At 39.3% G+C, this 17207-nt stretch overlaps 1 protein-coding gene across 1 annotated transcript in view; it reads left to right on the top strand.

Moving 5' to 3' along the window:
• Window positions 1-5409, top strand: part of BNC2 (basonuclin 2) — a 391886-nt gene extending 386477 nt beyond the window's left edge. The window contains exon 6 of the mRNA XM_024211083.2: window positions 4697-5409. Within this exon, the coding sequence (XP_024066851.1) occupies window positions 4697-5357 (661 nt within the window). The 3' untranslated portion in view covers window positions 5358-5409. The remainder of the gene's footprint in view (window positions 1-4696) is intronic.
• Window positions 5410-17207: the final 11798 nt, after the last annotated feature.

The following is a 17207-nucleotide window of genomic DNA, read 5'->3' as shown; positions in this document are numbered from 1 at the left end:
AGGGGTGATATAGGTGACGAGGAAGCCAAAGAGGAAGAAGTTGCACTATTGAAGACAGGAGGTGATGATGACAATTTTAGGGCTCTGCTTATTCCTTCCTCTCTCTTTCTGTTTATGCTCTGTGCTTTCAGAGCACTGCCTCTGCTCATACACTGCATTCCGAATTTGTAAAATGCCTTTCACCATGGCTTTCAACACACTCAGTTTTGCTTCCAAGCCCCACTCTCTTTTAGCTATTAATACTACTGCCTTCCTGCTTCCAGTCCTTCTCCCTTTTTATGCTGCTAGTTTCTTCAAGGCCTCTTTTCCTATCGGCTCTCCTCTCTGCTTTCATACCTTCCTTCTGCTTTCTGTCTCAGGTCCTGTATCCTCAGCCATCCTCACCCATACATGCACACTGCAACACACACAGAGACATCCGTGTCACCAGACTTTCTTTGCCATTGAAGCTCTGGAAACACTAAGGCCCTCATTCAGGAAAGCATCTCTATTCAGGACACCACTCAAGCACCTTCTTAAGTGCTGTCCTGAGTTGGGATCTTGCAGCACACTGCCATGTTCTTAATGCACTGGACAGGAAAAGGAAGGAATGTAGAATCATCCCCCAGTGTAATGTCAACTCATTTTCTCCCCTTTCCTATGCTACCAATCATTCACCCGCGACAATCTGAGTGGCTGGCAACTTCAATACAGAATATTCCAAATTCTAATGGAGCTTTAACCTCTATGGCTTTGGTTTCAACACAAAATTTCAAACCCACAATGTCCAAATGAATGCAGGATTTTCCCCTCAGTGCGCTCCTCCCATCCTTAGTGGAATGTTTTTGCATATGATATTTAGGAGGATTATTAAACACAAGTGAAATAGATTAAGAAATGAATGTAAAATAATCAATTCTTTTGAACTGTGGTTGCATAATGGAAATCGACTGCTATGAATGAACTTATGTTCCGAAGTTATGAACAGCAGAGCTAATGCACTGCCATGAGTTCATCTTTATTATTGCATTACACCTGAATCTATTGATAAAGTAGAGGGTTTTTTAAGCTAGGGATGGCACTTAATTGAATAAAAGTCAATGTAATTATATTAGGAAAAGCCAACAGTACTGCTGACAGCGGAAAAGGGACACTGCTGAACAGAGTGCCAGAACTTGTCCACACATTTCTGCACATCGTTTAGCTGACAGATATTAAGGGCTGGTACATAGATTAATTAGATTACTGATTGCCACTGCTGTAAGTGAGAATTGAATCAGGGAGGCATCTTGCCCTATCATAGCATCAGTGGGGTTGCATCTTTTCACAGATCATCCTCAGGAAGGCATATGTCCATTTGGTGGTCTCAGAGCATCCTTTTTAACCATGTTAATGTATTGTTATCTCTTCATTCAATGAATTTTGAAATTATTTTCACTACACATCTGGCTGCTGTTTTCCTAGCAGCAAATTGAGGAAATAGTAAGTGCAGAAGTGTGAGAAACGACAGACAGCTAAAGTTAACCCAGCCAGTTTTACATGGAAGCACATTCCCATATTCTTTTTAGTGTGAAATCAAGGGTTGGGGAAAGGAGTAGGAGAAATGGTAAGAAATAAATCCAGAAGAGCATTTCAGGAGTTTGCAGTTAGCTGTTATTTTGATAAGCACAACTGTGCTTTTACACTCATGCAATAACTCTGGTGATACCATAGCCGCTTGTCAGCATATATAGGCTTCCACAGTAAGCATTTCCTATGCCATGCTTAGCAACTTCCACTTGGAGTCATCTACCGTCTGACACTGGAAAGGCAAGGAACAACTGTGTTGAAGCAGGGACTATAGGGACAACTTCTGTTTATCATTCATGTCTGTACACACTGCTTGCATCTGTTTAGAGCTCATTTGTGGATGATGATGTGAATTTGCTTTGTCTAATTTGATTTATGATTTTGGATTGTGTGGCTGATCCAATATCCACCACGACAGCAGTGTAAGTGAGCTGATGGCTGACAGAAAATGATCTCACAGTCCACACATTTTTTAACCTGTATTTTATCATTTTAAGATTTTGTTTATTTTTTAAACCAGATATGTCTGGATTGGAATGTGAATTTGTTCTCTCTCTCTTTCTCTCTCTCTTTTTCTCTCTCTTTCTCTTTTGTGATCTCGATTTAGCAAAAGATTAGAAAGCTGATCTTATCACAAGGTAAGCTCAGCCTTCATAAGTGCAGTGTGGGGATGTGTATAATACACTTCTGTGCCTACGAAAAGCAACAGTACTGTATTTGCTTGTGTGAAAAGTGTGTTTCCCACATGGGAATAGAACAATAAATGCTTTCCACTTTTCTTTACCCTTGGACATACCTCTCAACTCTCTCTCATTATGAGAGCTCCATTTTGGATCCAAATTTACCTACATCCTGTGCAGATCTGGTTGGAATAAAATGAAGTGCAGTATCAGTTTGACATCCAATCCATCCTCAGTCTGAGAACAGTAACCTTCACTTGCAGGAGAATGGGTTTGATCCTTTCCATCTCTAACTTCTCACGTTTATCACTGTAAATTATGTACAACAGACATGATGAATCATGAAATAGTTAATAGAAAATTAAATAAATTAACCCCACATCATTTTAACGTTTCTGCATTAGTATTTGTCTTATGACCCATACTGAGTCACTGTATCATATTTGGGACTTCAGCTGGTTGAGAGATATGCTCTTGTGGGTTTTCTAAAAATGAAGTTTCCAGTTAGGAAACACTGCCCATACCTGACTTTTAATTTTTTCTTTTGATGCTACTCTAGGACCCGAAAGTACAGAGAACATTGGGTCATTATGTGCCCTCTTGTCCAATTTTGTATCCAGTACTTTTGATCTTTTTGTGTGTTATGCTATTCTATTGATAAATCCTCTCTCCCTCCCTCCCTCCCTCCCTCCCTCCCCACATTCAGACTCTGATCTTCAATTTATAATGAGCAGGCAGACCTGGTGAGCCTGCATGTTGTAAATTGTAGGATTCGTGTCCTTAGTTTGCAAACTGAAAATGTTAAGCAGTGGAACTTCACTAATTCTTACGTCACAAATTTGAAATTCCAATCATTCTCCCCTCAAAATATCAGTCTCATCCTACTTCTCAGCAATGGTTCAAAATCAGAGTACTCTAATGTGAGGTCTTATAATTACTAAAACTTTATTTTGTATTATCGTAATTAAAATGAAACATTTACCAAACATACTTTCTGTGTTGAAGTATTTTGATATTTTTATCATGTTTGTTGGTTTACTCACTAATTTTAAAAGTTTTCCAGTCATTTGTGCAAATCAGTGAAGTTCTACTGTGCTTAAAATCTATAGACTATCTAAAAGGCTTATATCAAAAATGGAGAGTAAAATTCAATGTTTCAAATAGGAGACTATATTTCACAATTACTGAGATGAAGCCTTATGTTTCACTGCATATATAGATCCTTAATTCTTGAAGATAAGACCCTGATCCAGCAAAGCACCTGAGAACATGCTTAACTTTAAGCTCTTGAGGCCTGATCCAAAGCCCACTGAAGTCAGTTGGAGCTTTCCCAGAGACTCTGGAATAGTCCCACTGATTTCATGCTTAAAGCTAAGCATGTGCTTAAGTGTTTTCATGGATTGACGCCAAAGCCCTGTGCATTCATCCGTAATTTTTACTGGAAATTCTATTGCTTGAGTCATTTCAAATTGCACTGGACCAAGCACTAGGAAATATACTTTGGAGAACAACAACCCTGCTCTGACAGGAGGATGGACCAGATGACTTTGGGTGAGATTTTTAAAAACCTCTAGTGGCTTTTCTTCACCGTGCAGCAGTGAACACTAGAGGGCTGTAAATTGTAGAGGCTCTAAAATGTTGTGTTCTAACTTCCCTATGTGTAGACGCTGCTGAGGCACTCTAAAGGGTACCTAGTGTGCGCTGGTATAGACCCGTTTGAAGCAGTACTACATAAATGTGCTTTGTTTGTCAGCAGGGTCTACACAGTGCACGTAGAGCACAACACTTTAGAGAGCTCTTAAATTTACATCCCTCTGAGGTACATTGCCACACTTTGTAGACAAGCCCAAATTGACTTTCATTGGGACTTGTGCTCCTAATCCCCATAAGTGTTTTCATCTGGGCCTGATTCTGATCACCCTTATACTCCTTTGATTTGTGATTTACACCAGTTTTAGTGAGATCACAATCAGGACCTGTGACTACATACTACCCAATTGTCTTACTCTTGTGCTTCTCCTGTACTGTGGTTTTTGATTTTGCAGAGTTTTTTTTTTTCTTCCTTGAATTACTGTTTCTGAAAACCCCATTTCAAGAATCAAAAACAGTATGTCACATTGTTTATTAGGCTGAAGTATGCTTTCAACCGGAAACATAAAGGCTGCAGCCACTGCTGAGGCTAATGATGATGGGTGGTAGTGGAAAAAATAAAGTAGGGTGGGTTATGTTTTTGTTTGTTTGTTGGAAAGGGTTTTTGTTTACTTTGTTTTGTATTTGTCATTTTGTTACAAATTCCTCCTCTCCCTTATAAGAATGATTGGATTTTCAAGAAACCAGGGGCAACAATAGCTTTGCATTTTAAATGATTGCTAAATCAGAAATGTATGTTTCATGCTTGGCAACTATACATTTAATGAAAAATACTGTACATTTTTTTCTCTTTCTTCCCTTCCTTCTTCTTTTCCCAGGCACAGTGCTAACATAAACCTGCACCGTAAACTGTTGACCAAAGAACTGGATGACATGGGACTGGATACCTCTCAGCCCTCTCTTAGTAAGGACCTCCGTGATGAATTTTTGGTGAAGATCTATGGCACCCAGCATCAAATGGGGCTTGACGTAAGGGAAGACACCTCCTCACCAGCTGGTACTGAGGATTCCCACATGAATGGGTATGGAAGGGGCATATCTGAAGACTACATGGTCCTAGACCTGAGCACCACCTCCAGCATCCAGTCTAGCAGCAGTATCCATTCCTCAAGAGAATCTGATGCAGGCAGTGATGAGGGGATTCTCCTGGATGACGTTGATGGGGCAAGTGACAGTGGGGAATCTGCACACAAAATGGACACCCCTGCCATAGGTGTAGGTATGGGTTCCGACCTTCCAGGATCCCTCATGTTCAACAATGTTCCAATGAGCAACGGTGGGATAATGTGTAACATTTGCCACAAAATGTACAGCAACAAGGGGACCCTCAGGGTGCACTATAAAACGGTGCACTTGCGAGAAATGCACAAGTGCAAAGTCCCTGGGTGCAACATGATGTTTTCCTCTGTCCGCAGCCGAAATCGGCACAGTCAGAACCCTAACCTGCATAAAAACATTCCCTTCACTTCAGTAGATTAGTTTAAGGACGGACACGCAAATGCCAGCTCTCACGGAGGGCCTACCATGTTTGAACTGCCATATACAGTCTATATATATATCTGTGTGTGTGTGTGTGTATATATATATATATATGTGTATATATATACATACACACACACACAGATATATATATGTGTGTATATATATATACACACACACATATATATCTATTTTTCTTTTTTAACAAAAGAAAAACACCAGGTGCTTTTGTTTGTTTGTTTTCATTTTCCTTTGTTGGGTTTGGGGTGGGGGGACAGGGGAAGGTTAAGAAGGGATGGAATCTTTAACTGGGGGTGAAATACCCTCAATAAAAACCACAAAAACTTGCAATTAGCCCCAGTTTTGTTATGAAATTCTTGGTCATCTCCAAAGAGACAAATTGTTCTACCTATGATTATTGCCTGCAAAAAAACAAAGAAGCAAAAAGAGGGTGGGGGGAAGAACTTCTTGGTTGTCTTTGTGTACTTTAAGCCGTTGGGAGAAACTTCTACTAAGCATGGCTGTTACACTTGTATATATATTGAGCCTTGAGAGGCCTATGATGTAAAACAATTGTATTGATGGTGGTTTAACTCTCTCTCTTTTTTTTTTTTTTTAATTTTTACAGTTACATCCAGCTGTTAGATATGCAGAAAAAAATAGTTTGCTGGCTAGCTCTATTCAATTTATGTTAGCTTTAATGCACATTTTTAAAAGAAACACGGTCTTGTTTTAACTACCTGCTATATATAAGTAATACAGAAGGGCTGGCATGCTTTACAGTACCTGATCTGATACAGCTTTTTTGTCTTGTACTATTACATAAATCCAGTCATGCACTTTTTTCATACACTACAAGGGGATGTGTAATAATATCCATGCTTTTTTTTCCCTTAAACTATTGCCATATTTTCAGTAAGTGTCTTTAAAAAAAAACAACACTTAGATAAAAGTGGTCTGGTCAGTATGGGGCATGAATGCCAAACAAAAAGTATTAGTGTTTAGTGTTAATACAAAAGTGCCAACTTTGCACAAGTTTTCAGAAAAGAAAATATAACTAGTTACTCACTGTAACCAGAGGCTGAGTTTTTGGCTAACAGAAAAATGCTAGGGGAAGAAAAACATAAAGAACACTTGGTGCTTTTTTCAAGTGTCAAATATTATTAGAATCAACAGTGCATCTTTATTTCTTATATGTTACATTACATAAAAGGAAAACAGAATTATGTGGTGTGAATCAGTGGAGGCATTTCCTCTGTTGAGCAAGAATAATATTGCAGGATATAGATGCTGAAATTACTTACTGCAGAACAAAGCTAGATACAGTGAATCCATTCTGGTGCTCCTTATTCCTGGGTTTTTGTGTTCTTAAAAAAAAAAAAGAAAGAAAGAAAGGAAAAAAAAGTCTTAACTCTGTTGTTCTGTAAAGTTGTCTGATTTGCAGTGGAAAGTGCTGTAGTATGATTAAGGCATGTTTTATAAAAGCAAATGAAAGACATTAATGGCAGAAGCACTTAGAAGCACTGAAAACACGTGCTGGACTTTTTATTGGGTTACCTTCCCTTTGGATAAATTAGAGGCAAAACCAAAACTATAGTTGTGTTAATGTTTTGTGTTTTACCCATATGGTAAAAGAAGAATCAGAGAAGAATGAAAAGAATCATCAGAGAAGAATGAAAGTAGTCCAGGAAAGATAGAGAGAGAAAGAGAGAGAGAAAGGGAACAAGCAGTTGAAAGAGACTGAGGGAGAGGCTGCCCTCCGAATCTTTTTTTGTTTCCGGTGTTTACACATGGTGCTTGAGCTGGTAAACCGCACTGGCAGCCTAAGCTACCACAACATACTGACTGAATGATGATATTTACTTAAGTTCAGCCTACAGCCAAAACCATTAGGGTGTGTGTTATAGACTTTTTTTTAAGCCAAGGAATATTTCAGCATACAATGCTCACTTAAAGACAATGTATTCCTTTTCTGTATTTAATGGCCTCAAACATTTCTCTTGTTACGCTGAGAGTCAGAAATGCTCCTTTGTTTCAGCTTCAGGTTGTGTTGATTTGTTGTGCATTTTGATCATTTTGTCCACATGAGCACTCACTCCTGTTAAATTTGCCAGAGGAAACGGTTTATGTGGATCCTTTCCCTTTAGGATTCATTGTACATTTCAGTATTCCAAAAGTGAGACTCAACAGATAATGCAGTGTTTCCATTTGTAGAAAATAAAATTAATTTAAAAAAAAATCCTTCAAAAGAGACTGAAAACATGCTTCTATAGGATGTGTTATTTAAGACGAGCTTCTGGTCACTCTTTAGTAATGTACAGTGAGAAAAGACTGAAAACATCTGTGGATTCCATAGAAACTATATGAAAAGTCCAGTGTGTCAGACAAGAAATATGTACAGCAAAACCCTAAGCAGTTTTTGCTGACTTATTATTTTACATTTTTTCACTTTTCCCCAAATTCTTAAATATTTTTCCTCGTCAAATTAAGAGAAGAGATCTGCTCTGTTTTATGTTTGTACATGTCCAGTATGCTTTTGAAAGAGGGAAGTTAGAACAGTAAAGGTGAATTCTTCTCAACATATGAACCTTTGTAGTGTTATCTGTACTGCACTCCTGTCACAATCCTAAGCTATTAGGAATCAAGCAAGATGGAAAGTTTGAAAGACAAAACAAAAATAACTGAATATCTACAGAAAAACACTGTTTTTGAAGTATGTATGGTATAAATAAATATCTTTTTTTAATGAAAAACACATTTGAGGTATATAAATAATTCTTTACTGGATGAATCACTGTTCTGCATTCTCATTTTACTCTGTTCCTGCTAAAGGTCAAATGGTTTTGGTAAACTAGTTTGGAAACTTAAACATCATCAGCAGATCAATTCAGCAAATGAATTACACAGAAAATGTCTGTTTATTACACAAAATGAAACAGCATGTTAGAAGAGTATAACGGATCAGAGACAAACCTCCGAAAGTTTTTTTAAAGCCCTGCAGTCCTGTTGTCACAACATCCTAAACTAGTCCCCCATTGTGCTTAGGCATTGTAGGAGAAGATGACTGTTTATAGAACAGCTCAGCATTCTTCAGTATCACCCTCCCATTGCTTGGAGAGGATCTTACATGCTGCCATATCTAGACGTAATTAATGTATTCCCCCAACACTTGTAATGGCTTATGACAGTGGTGGGTTTTGTGAGGACACTTAAACTCCCATTGAATTGAACGGAAGATTCCTCCCCCTGCCCCCATGCAGCTCACTAAGAGTCCAAAGTCGTCAGCAATATTCCTGTGATAAAACTGGCATTGTTTGAAATTTTGTAAAAATCCCAAAGCATATCAGTGGCTTGCATAAAAATGAGTTTGGTCTTAATTCAGTTTCTAGTGGACATCATGGGGGGAAAAAACACCGTAGCTGGCATTAGCGGGCATTCTTAGCAGAGACCATGGACTGAATGAGTATAGAGACTAAACCTACTGTCTCTCCAGGTCAGGACTGAGGTGGGGAAGCTTGCACTCCTGCCCATGCTGTAGTTCTGTGACTAGCTCTTCAGTTTCCAGAACTGTCAATCCTGCACCTTTCACACGAGCTAAATTGACATGGTGGGGGAGGAGGGAAAGGAAACACTTCAGTTTACTCATTTCAAGGAGAAGTTGCTCCATCTGAAAAAGTTATGTTCCGGTAGTTAGTGAGCATGTGTGCTAAGTTACTTTGATATTTTGTTTGTTTCAAAATAGATGTATTTTTTGTAAATATCAAAAGGGTTTATTCCACGGTGAGGACTAACTGCATGCTAAATCTCCTTCTTTAAAGAGAGCCACTTCTTGTCTGGAGCTTGTGTGCTGCTGCAGCGGCTTCTTTGTTTTGTTTTTTAAAGAAAGCATGTGATACCAGATAAATACTATGTTCCTTCTGAATCCCTGGTACTAAACCATTCTAGAGAGAGGCAGTGTGGTTGAAAAGCAGGAGCCAGGAACTCCTGAGTTTTGGCACTCTGTCTGCCTGCTTTGGTCTTGGGTAATTCACTTCACTCATCTGTGAATATGGGGATAATAAATAATAATACTTACCTCGCAGGGGTGTTGTGAGGATTAATTAGTTGTTTGTAAAGAGTGAACATAAGTATGAAGTATTATTACACAGATTACCATATTTAGATCATATCTGTGAACTATGTCTCAGCCTGATAGATGTTGAAATGGCTGAGATTTTAACTCTCCCTCCAGCCCCATGAAAAAGAGGTTGATAATGCAAAACCCACCCAACACTAAAACTACAGCAGGCAGCATGGTTACCTTGTAATAATGAACATGTACTGCAAGCACTTGGTCACAACTGAATGTGATCAGTTGTGGAAGCTTTAGGCTAAGATGCCTATTTAGCACTTACACATTGCTCTAAAAAAAAAAAAAAAAAAACCCTCTAAAATGTTTTTCAGGAACCCTGCTCATAAAAATTGACTATTTCCCAGGGAAATTTAGACACTTTCAATTTGGAAATTGCGGACTGCACTTGTTCTGTGTACAATTCACATATTTTCTTTCTTTCTCTTGTGGAAGTAAAACTCCATCTCCTCCACCCATTCCAGAAGAATGCAAATGTCCCTGCTCCCGTTCCCCCCCCTCCCACATCACCAAAAAAGGAACTGATCAGGGAAAGAAGTCAGGTCATGCCCCAACATGCAAAGTATGTGCCTGGGCATCGCAAGAGCTCAGCTCAGGATCAGGTCCAATATATTTAATGCTGGATGGGGGCCTGCATGACCCTGTCTGTCTGAGTTTACCCTGTCTGTCTGGGTTTTATCTAACTTATGAAATATAATTAAGTATCCAACACAGTTGTTTGTATAGTGATCAAGATTTTGTTTGAGCCATTCCAAAGATAAGGACCATCCACAAAATGAGAGATCACGTTTTGAATTCCAAAGCCACTTTCCTTCAGTAAGTCTGAGGGGGTTAAAATCTAAGGACTTGAGTTGGACCAGATTTTAGCAGTAGTATATGGGACATCAACTATCTTAAACATACAGGACATCTTTTGAGAAATACATTTGCCTCCACTCAACAAATTCCCAGAAGATTTTTCACTGTTTTTGGAGAGGAAAACGTTTGTTCTAGAAATGTACACATGCTCCTTTACATTTTAAATGCCAACTATTTGTTGAAATAAAAAATAGAAGCATTCTTTCCTCTGACCCCCAAAGACTGTTTTCTTTACTTCTCTTTGTTTAGGTATATTAACAGAATGATTTTTTTATTTGAAGAAAAGGTGAAAAGTTCTCTGAAGTAGGTGCAAGAAAGCAGCTGGAGTTCTCTGTGGGGAGAAGGTGAGTGGCAGATGCATGATGGCAGCTGGTGCATGTCAGGGTTTTTGTTTTTTGTTTTTCTTGTGTCACCACTTTGCTGCTATAGTAACACAACAAAACAGTGACTTTAGTGCTACTTTGTTAGACAAGGATCAGCTTATCCCCTGTCACCCTATGATGAGCTTCTCCCCGCCCAATGAATATGAAAGGAACTTTTTTCTATGCCCAATTTTTTTGATTTCCACACAGAGCTACATCATATGGTGGCCTGAACCCTTCACCCATGTGTTAGCATAAGTACAAGTCTGCTCCAGTCCCATAGCTTGTGTCTCGGCATCCAGCATTATCGCTCCCTATCAAAGGTCTGTGGCAGAATGACAAAGTGACTCCCATGCATCAGTATCATTGTTTATTATTATTTTTTTAGGTCTTTACATAATTATCCTCATTATAGCTTGTTTCCTGGTCCTACCATCATTACTAGTTAGAGTAAAAAAAAAAGACACCTTTGTCCTTTTGGTCAAGCCACCGGTCAAAAATTTCCCAACACTAAATAACATTATGTTTGGCCTTAGCACTAGGGGAAAAAAATTCTTTGGCTGCCAAGGAGTTAAAAAAAATAAAAAACAGATGCATTTTTGGCAAGTCCACTGATTTGTCAGCATTATTGTTCATTAGGATGCCACTGTATTTTTTTAAACAGCAACATACTGTAGTTGTCATAAAGCTATTTTTCCATTTCTCTCCTCTAAAGTGTGGTGTTGTAAATTCATGTGACCTTTACCGAAAAGAATAAATACTTTTTTTATATATAATATCTCAAGACAAGGCCTGGTTTGTAACAAATAGTGGCCCATTACAAAACAGGAAAAAAACTGAGCTGAGCAGCAAGAAGCTTCAGTTCAATTTCACCTCATATCTTTCTAATAACTTACTTGTCACTTTATTACCTTCCAGTAATGTGAATGCTGCTGACAAGACTGTCACACTAACAGCAGACAACACCCTCTCTTCCTCGGCCCCAGCTCTCCTGGCTACTTATTGCGCTGGCCCTGAAGGGACACAAACTAATAGTGTGCTTTCAAGTTCAGCACTTGGCCATCAAATATAAAAGGATGCGTAATTGCCTGTTTATCCCTTGTGAAGGGGAAATTGAGTACAAGAACTAGGCTTTCCCTCTGAGTTCCCTGACATGCACGCGCGCGCTCTCTCACACACACACAGGCACAAATCTGCAGTGAGAGGAAGGGAGGTCCCATCTGGAGTTCTTCGATTTGTCTTTGGGAAGCCCAAGGCTGCCACTGGCTGCTCTATCCAGCTATCAGGCAGACAGTAACAAGATGACTTCTTAACAAAAGGTCAGCTGAGAAATGCTGTCTGAGATGGCACTTTTGTCTGCTTATGTAGAAACTAATTGTTTTGTATCAGCATAAAGCCATGCTGTGCCTGTTAGAAATAGGCACATAGGCTAGCTACAGGTCTCACTGTTTAAGTTAGATGGTAAATTGGATGCATGCTATTTTTCTGGATTAGCTCATTCTGTGGCAAAATTTATTAAGGGCAAAATTCTCTCAGATCCATACAGTGAGTGCCACTGTATGGATCTGAGAAAATTTTGCCCTTAATAAATTTTGCCACAGAATGAGCTAATTCAGAAAAATAGCATGCATCCAATTTACCATTCAGCCTCAATATGCACATCTCATGTTGAGGTCATTGGGAATCTCCATGGACATAGTGAAAACACAATATTAGAGAGACAGGCTCTGCTGTCTGATATGAGGAGAAATTTGCCCTGATTTTTTTTTAATTAAAAATTGCATTGATAAAACTATAGATTCAACTTCTCAAGTGACGTAGGCAGGAAAGAAAGTTAGTGGGAGAAAATAATTTGGAAAGCTATACTGTTTTTTTTTAAACTTAGAATTCTAAGTTGAGGAAGCAAACGTTCTTGGGAACTAGATAGATGCATTGTCCAAGACTGCTCTCCTTCCTTTAGCTCTGCTTGTGTTTTGTATCAAAGCCCGAGTTTGACTGGACACCCTGTGAAAGCTCAAGATGCTGGAGGAGTATTTGAAACATAATTTTCTTGTAGTGTAATTAGAATATATATTAAAAAATGTTAAGCCATACTTTCCTGTAGCACTTATGACCAAGGTTTCTAGGGGCAGTGATCACTGTAATTTTGAATGGTACAGGAGTTCATGGAAGGCCAGTGCAATACCTAAAAACTGAAGGTTGGATTCAAACAAAGCATGGAGTGGTCAATTTTAACACCTATTTTGAGGTTTATCAGCATAGATTTATGTGTCATTTGGCCAGGGCTGGCTCCAGGGTTTTTGCCACCCCAAGTGGCGCAAAATAAATAAATAAATAAAAAGTCACGATCGCGATCTGCGGCAGCAATTCAGCGGGAGGTCCTTCGCTCCGAGAGGGAGTGAGGGACCGTCCGCCGAATTGCCGCCGAATAGCTGGACGTGCCGCCCCTCTCCGGAGTGGCCGCCCCAAGCACCTGCTTGGCAAGCTGGTGCGTGGAGCTGGCCCTGCATTTGGCTAGAGGTGCAGCGAGGTGATGACTAATTGGAAGCAGCTTCTGTTTGCAGGTCCTTGATGCTAAAATACTCTTCAGTCCTATATTGCAGTTTGGTTCTGGTTGCAGTGGAGGTGATGTTCCTCACTATAAATATGCTAAGGCCTTTTAATGACCAGGCATAAAGTCATTGATCTTTTCCTTCCCCCTCTATCCAAGTGCACCAGAAATTATAATAAGGGACAAATTAACAGACATTTTCTGAAGGGGTGTTGGCAAGAGGGGAATAGGCTGTCCATTTCCTAAATCAAAGGTTGAGTCCAAATTGTGCCCACGCATCAGACCCACACTGGGGTTACACTGAGTGTAAAAGGAGGCAGAATTTAGCCCAAATCAGATAAGCAAACGCGTAATGACCAATTTAGGCTAGAGTAGACCCCTTCTTTTGGTAGCATTGTTGAATGCTATTTGAGGAAACTGAGCACTTTCTGATCAGAGAAACATTTTGGGTTCAGGGAGCTTTTTCCTGTATGTTGGTGCATTTAATGATCCCAATGTGACTGACAGACCTATATCTTAACAGTTTTAGAACAGTTTAGAACTGAGGCTATAGAAGGCCTAAATTGTATGGAATGTGGCATATCTGCCTGTATGTTTCCCCCCAAACCCTAAATAATACAGGATGCTTGAATGAGTATAGTTCTAATGTGTTTCCGAGCGGTGTTTTCAGTTGGTGAACTTCCTATTTCACATCTTTGGAAAACAAAGTATTTTGCGAAAATGAAGAAGAGCATCCATTGTAAATATATGTCTTGAGCAGAGAGAGAGAGAGACACTAGCTAAGTGACGCATAAAGATTTTATAAGGCGTCCATTGTCAAACAGAAGGTTAAGAATGATCAGATGATAATGCACGGTTAGGATGGCAAACTCATCAATAGTTAATCAGAATCTGTCCATTTCTGTTATGGAATGCAAAAGACTGTGAAAGGTGACTCTGGGGAAACAGTGGCACTGGTGATTGTGTGTTGTGTGTGTCTGTCTGGGTGGGTGAATGGATGGAAGAGGGTAAAGCTGAAAGTTATGCAATCACTAGTCATAGCCCTAAATTGTTTTATTAGGTGCCTGTCTCCCTTTACCCCCACCACTTTTACATTGGTAGAAGAGAATGCGTCCTTCCTGTCCCACCTGTGAAACGGTACAGTAGTTGTGTGACTTGTGACTCTAGAGGTATTCCTCTTAGTCTCCCAGACAATGTACTGGGTAAATAGGTTGACTTGAAATGTATAAATTAAGGTTGGTTGGTTTGTTTATTTTTTGACCATTGTTTAATTAGGAGGCTTTTTTTAATATGTCTCTGTACAGTTATTCAAACCCCTCATTTTCTCCTTTGCCCAAACACTTCACCTTCCCCCACAAAAAATAACACAGCTGCCTGATATTGCTCCCCTTGGGTTTGTGTGTTTTGCCCATATGAACGTTTGCAGTTTGTAAAGTGATTATGTGAATGAAATGTCCTAGTATTACATGTTTATCTGACATGGCTGTCTATAAATATAAAATCCAATGTGCTGGTTTTTCTTGTGCAAACTTTGGTTCATGTGCCACACAAGGAGCTTTCCCATCATGCAGTTGTTTTTTAAGGGCAGCATTCTCTGTGTTCCCTGCGTGGTGTGTTCTCAGTTTGTGCTTACTGTCTCTGCTTCTCTCAAAAACTCGCCAGGTTCTGTGCTCTAGAGCAATGTATGTACGGTACATTTGATTCGAACCTTGAATGCATTGAGAATTGACTTTTAGTTCAAGTTCAACCTGGGTTTGTTTGACCAAAAGTTGGTAACTCAAATTCTGGTTTTATCCATGAACTTCTCAACAGAGGTGGTTCAAACCCACCATGAAAGGGGTTTTTGCTGTATCTGAGGTTCCTGTCTGCAAGCACATTTGTTGTTTTATTAGTGTTCACTAAGAAAGGTCACATGGACCAAACTACATGGTATTTTCCAATATAGCCACTAATTATGCTTCCAGTTCTAGCAAACTAGAAACATCTGAATCTTGCCTATTGGTACACACAGAGATTTCAAGCATTGGTAAACTGGGTTTGAACCTTTATGAATCTTGGGGCCTCTAACTCCATGCATACCAGTTCAGTCACACAAAAAAGCCCACGAACCCTTTTCTAACTGAGCATAGAAGGTTTCTCATGGCTCTGGTACATACGCTCATTGTTGTTCAGTAACATGTCAAGTACGTTTTGGGCTGGGGAAACGTGCTGCTTCAATGTGGCAAAACCACTGCTGTCTTTCCAAGTTAAACTTGTTTAATGGACTTTACTGTTGCCAGGCACACGTTCCAGCAACAATAAGATTTTTGGGGGGTGAACAGTTTTGCAGTCTTTAATATATTAGCCTTTTTGTTTTTCCTTTTGGTTCTCAGTGTGAGTGAAACAGGAATGCTCTGCTATCCTGCCTGCAGAACCAAAGCATGCACTACAGAATATTGCTGTACCAGGGGGATTGGAAAGCTTGCATCACATTGATCTAATAATCATGACATTGGTAGCTTCATAAATACTGTATGTACCCTAAACAAGTTTTTTCCATTAGTAGTCTGAGGGAATGAGAAGTCCTGTTTTTAATTTGATATTTCTTCTTGTATTTTCTGTACTATAACTGTCCTACAGTATGTCTTTTGCATAAAATGCATAAGGGTTTGGGGATGTAAATGGAATTTTATTCATATTTTGTCCAAATACCTCTTGTAATTTGTATCAAAATTCTTGTACAATTTTTATATTAAAGATTTATCAGTCACTGACTTCGCTCTCCCTCTATCTGTTCTTAATTTTAGCATGACTCATAGCCGTTTACAAATGTATATGTAGTACATGTCCACTGAAGTATTCTCACCTACACACAAAACATGTCTCATGTTATTTTGAGAGCTGTACACAACACTTATGGGGTTTGCCCATTTTATTTGGGAAAATAAACTTGTATTAACCTTGAACAGAAAAAAAGGAATGATTTTTTTTTTTTGCCACGAATATCTTGTTTTCTGGGCTTCTACAGACATATCACCAGTTAAAAACTGATCCTTTCATCCTTTACTTTCAATATGTGCCAACTGCAGCTGACTGATTTTTAAAAAATTATTTTGAATTTTTGGACAAATTTAGACTAACTCTAGTGCTAACAGACAATAGTTCACCACTCTTTGCTATCATTGGCTATTCTCAACCCACTGTACCTATCTAAGGTACTTATATGGCCCTCATTACCATGGTATTTGAGTACATCACGATCTTAATGTGTTTATTTTCACAGTACCCCTATAAGGTATGATAGTGCTATTATCCCAACTTATAGAAGGTGAACTGAGGTACAGAGAGACTGTGACTTGCCTGGGGTCATATGGGAAGTCTGTGGTACAGCAGGAAATTGAACTTAGGTCACAAGCACCCTAGGCTAGCATCTTAACCACTACACGGTCCTGCCACTGCCACTTGTAGAGAAAAATGTGTGTTCAGTACTAGTATCCTGTTAATTAAGCTGGGAACTTTGTTTAAAGATTCACAGCCCTTGGCAAGGGCCAAGTGGAGGTGGCATGGGGATGTCGGCCATGTCCATCTCCTCCCTGACCTTAGCACAGTGATCTAATGTGGGGCCTTCAGTATTACTACTCGAGGATTTTTCTCAGGCTCCTTGCTGCTGACCTTTAGCTCCAAATTGCAGACATTGCGGGGGTGTCCCGGAGTCCAGTGTCAGAGTAAAATAAATTAGTTTCATTTTATTTTTTTTAAGAATCTGTTCCTTTTCTGCACTGCTGTGGGCAGTCACAGCAGCTGACAGAATGACGACAATATTCTTTCAGGGTAAATGCTTTTGTTTCAGTTTGTATTCTCATGGCACTAATGATTTCTGCATATTGTGCTTGTTATCTGGAAAGAAAACAAGCAGATGGAGAGATGTCTCATAAGATGGTATTTCTGTGTGTCTTACCATGTTTGGAGGA

Source organism: Terrapene carolina, unplaced genomic scaffold, assembly GCF_002925995.2.
Source record: "Terrapene carolina triunguis isolate 2854851 unplaced genomic scaffold, T_m_triunguis-2.0 Scaffold113, whole genome shotgun sequence".
NCBI lineage: Eukaryota > Metazoa > Chordata > Testudines > Emydidae > Terrapene > Terrapene triunguis.
This window is presented reverse-complemented; position numbering and strand designations above follow the sequence as displayed.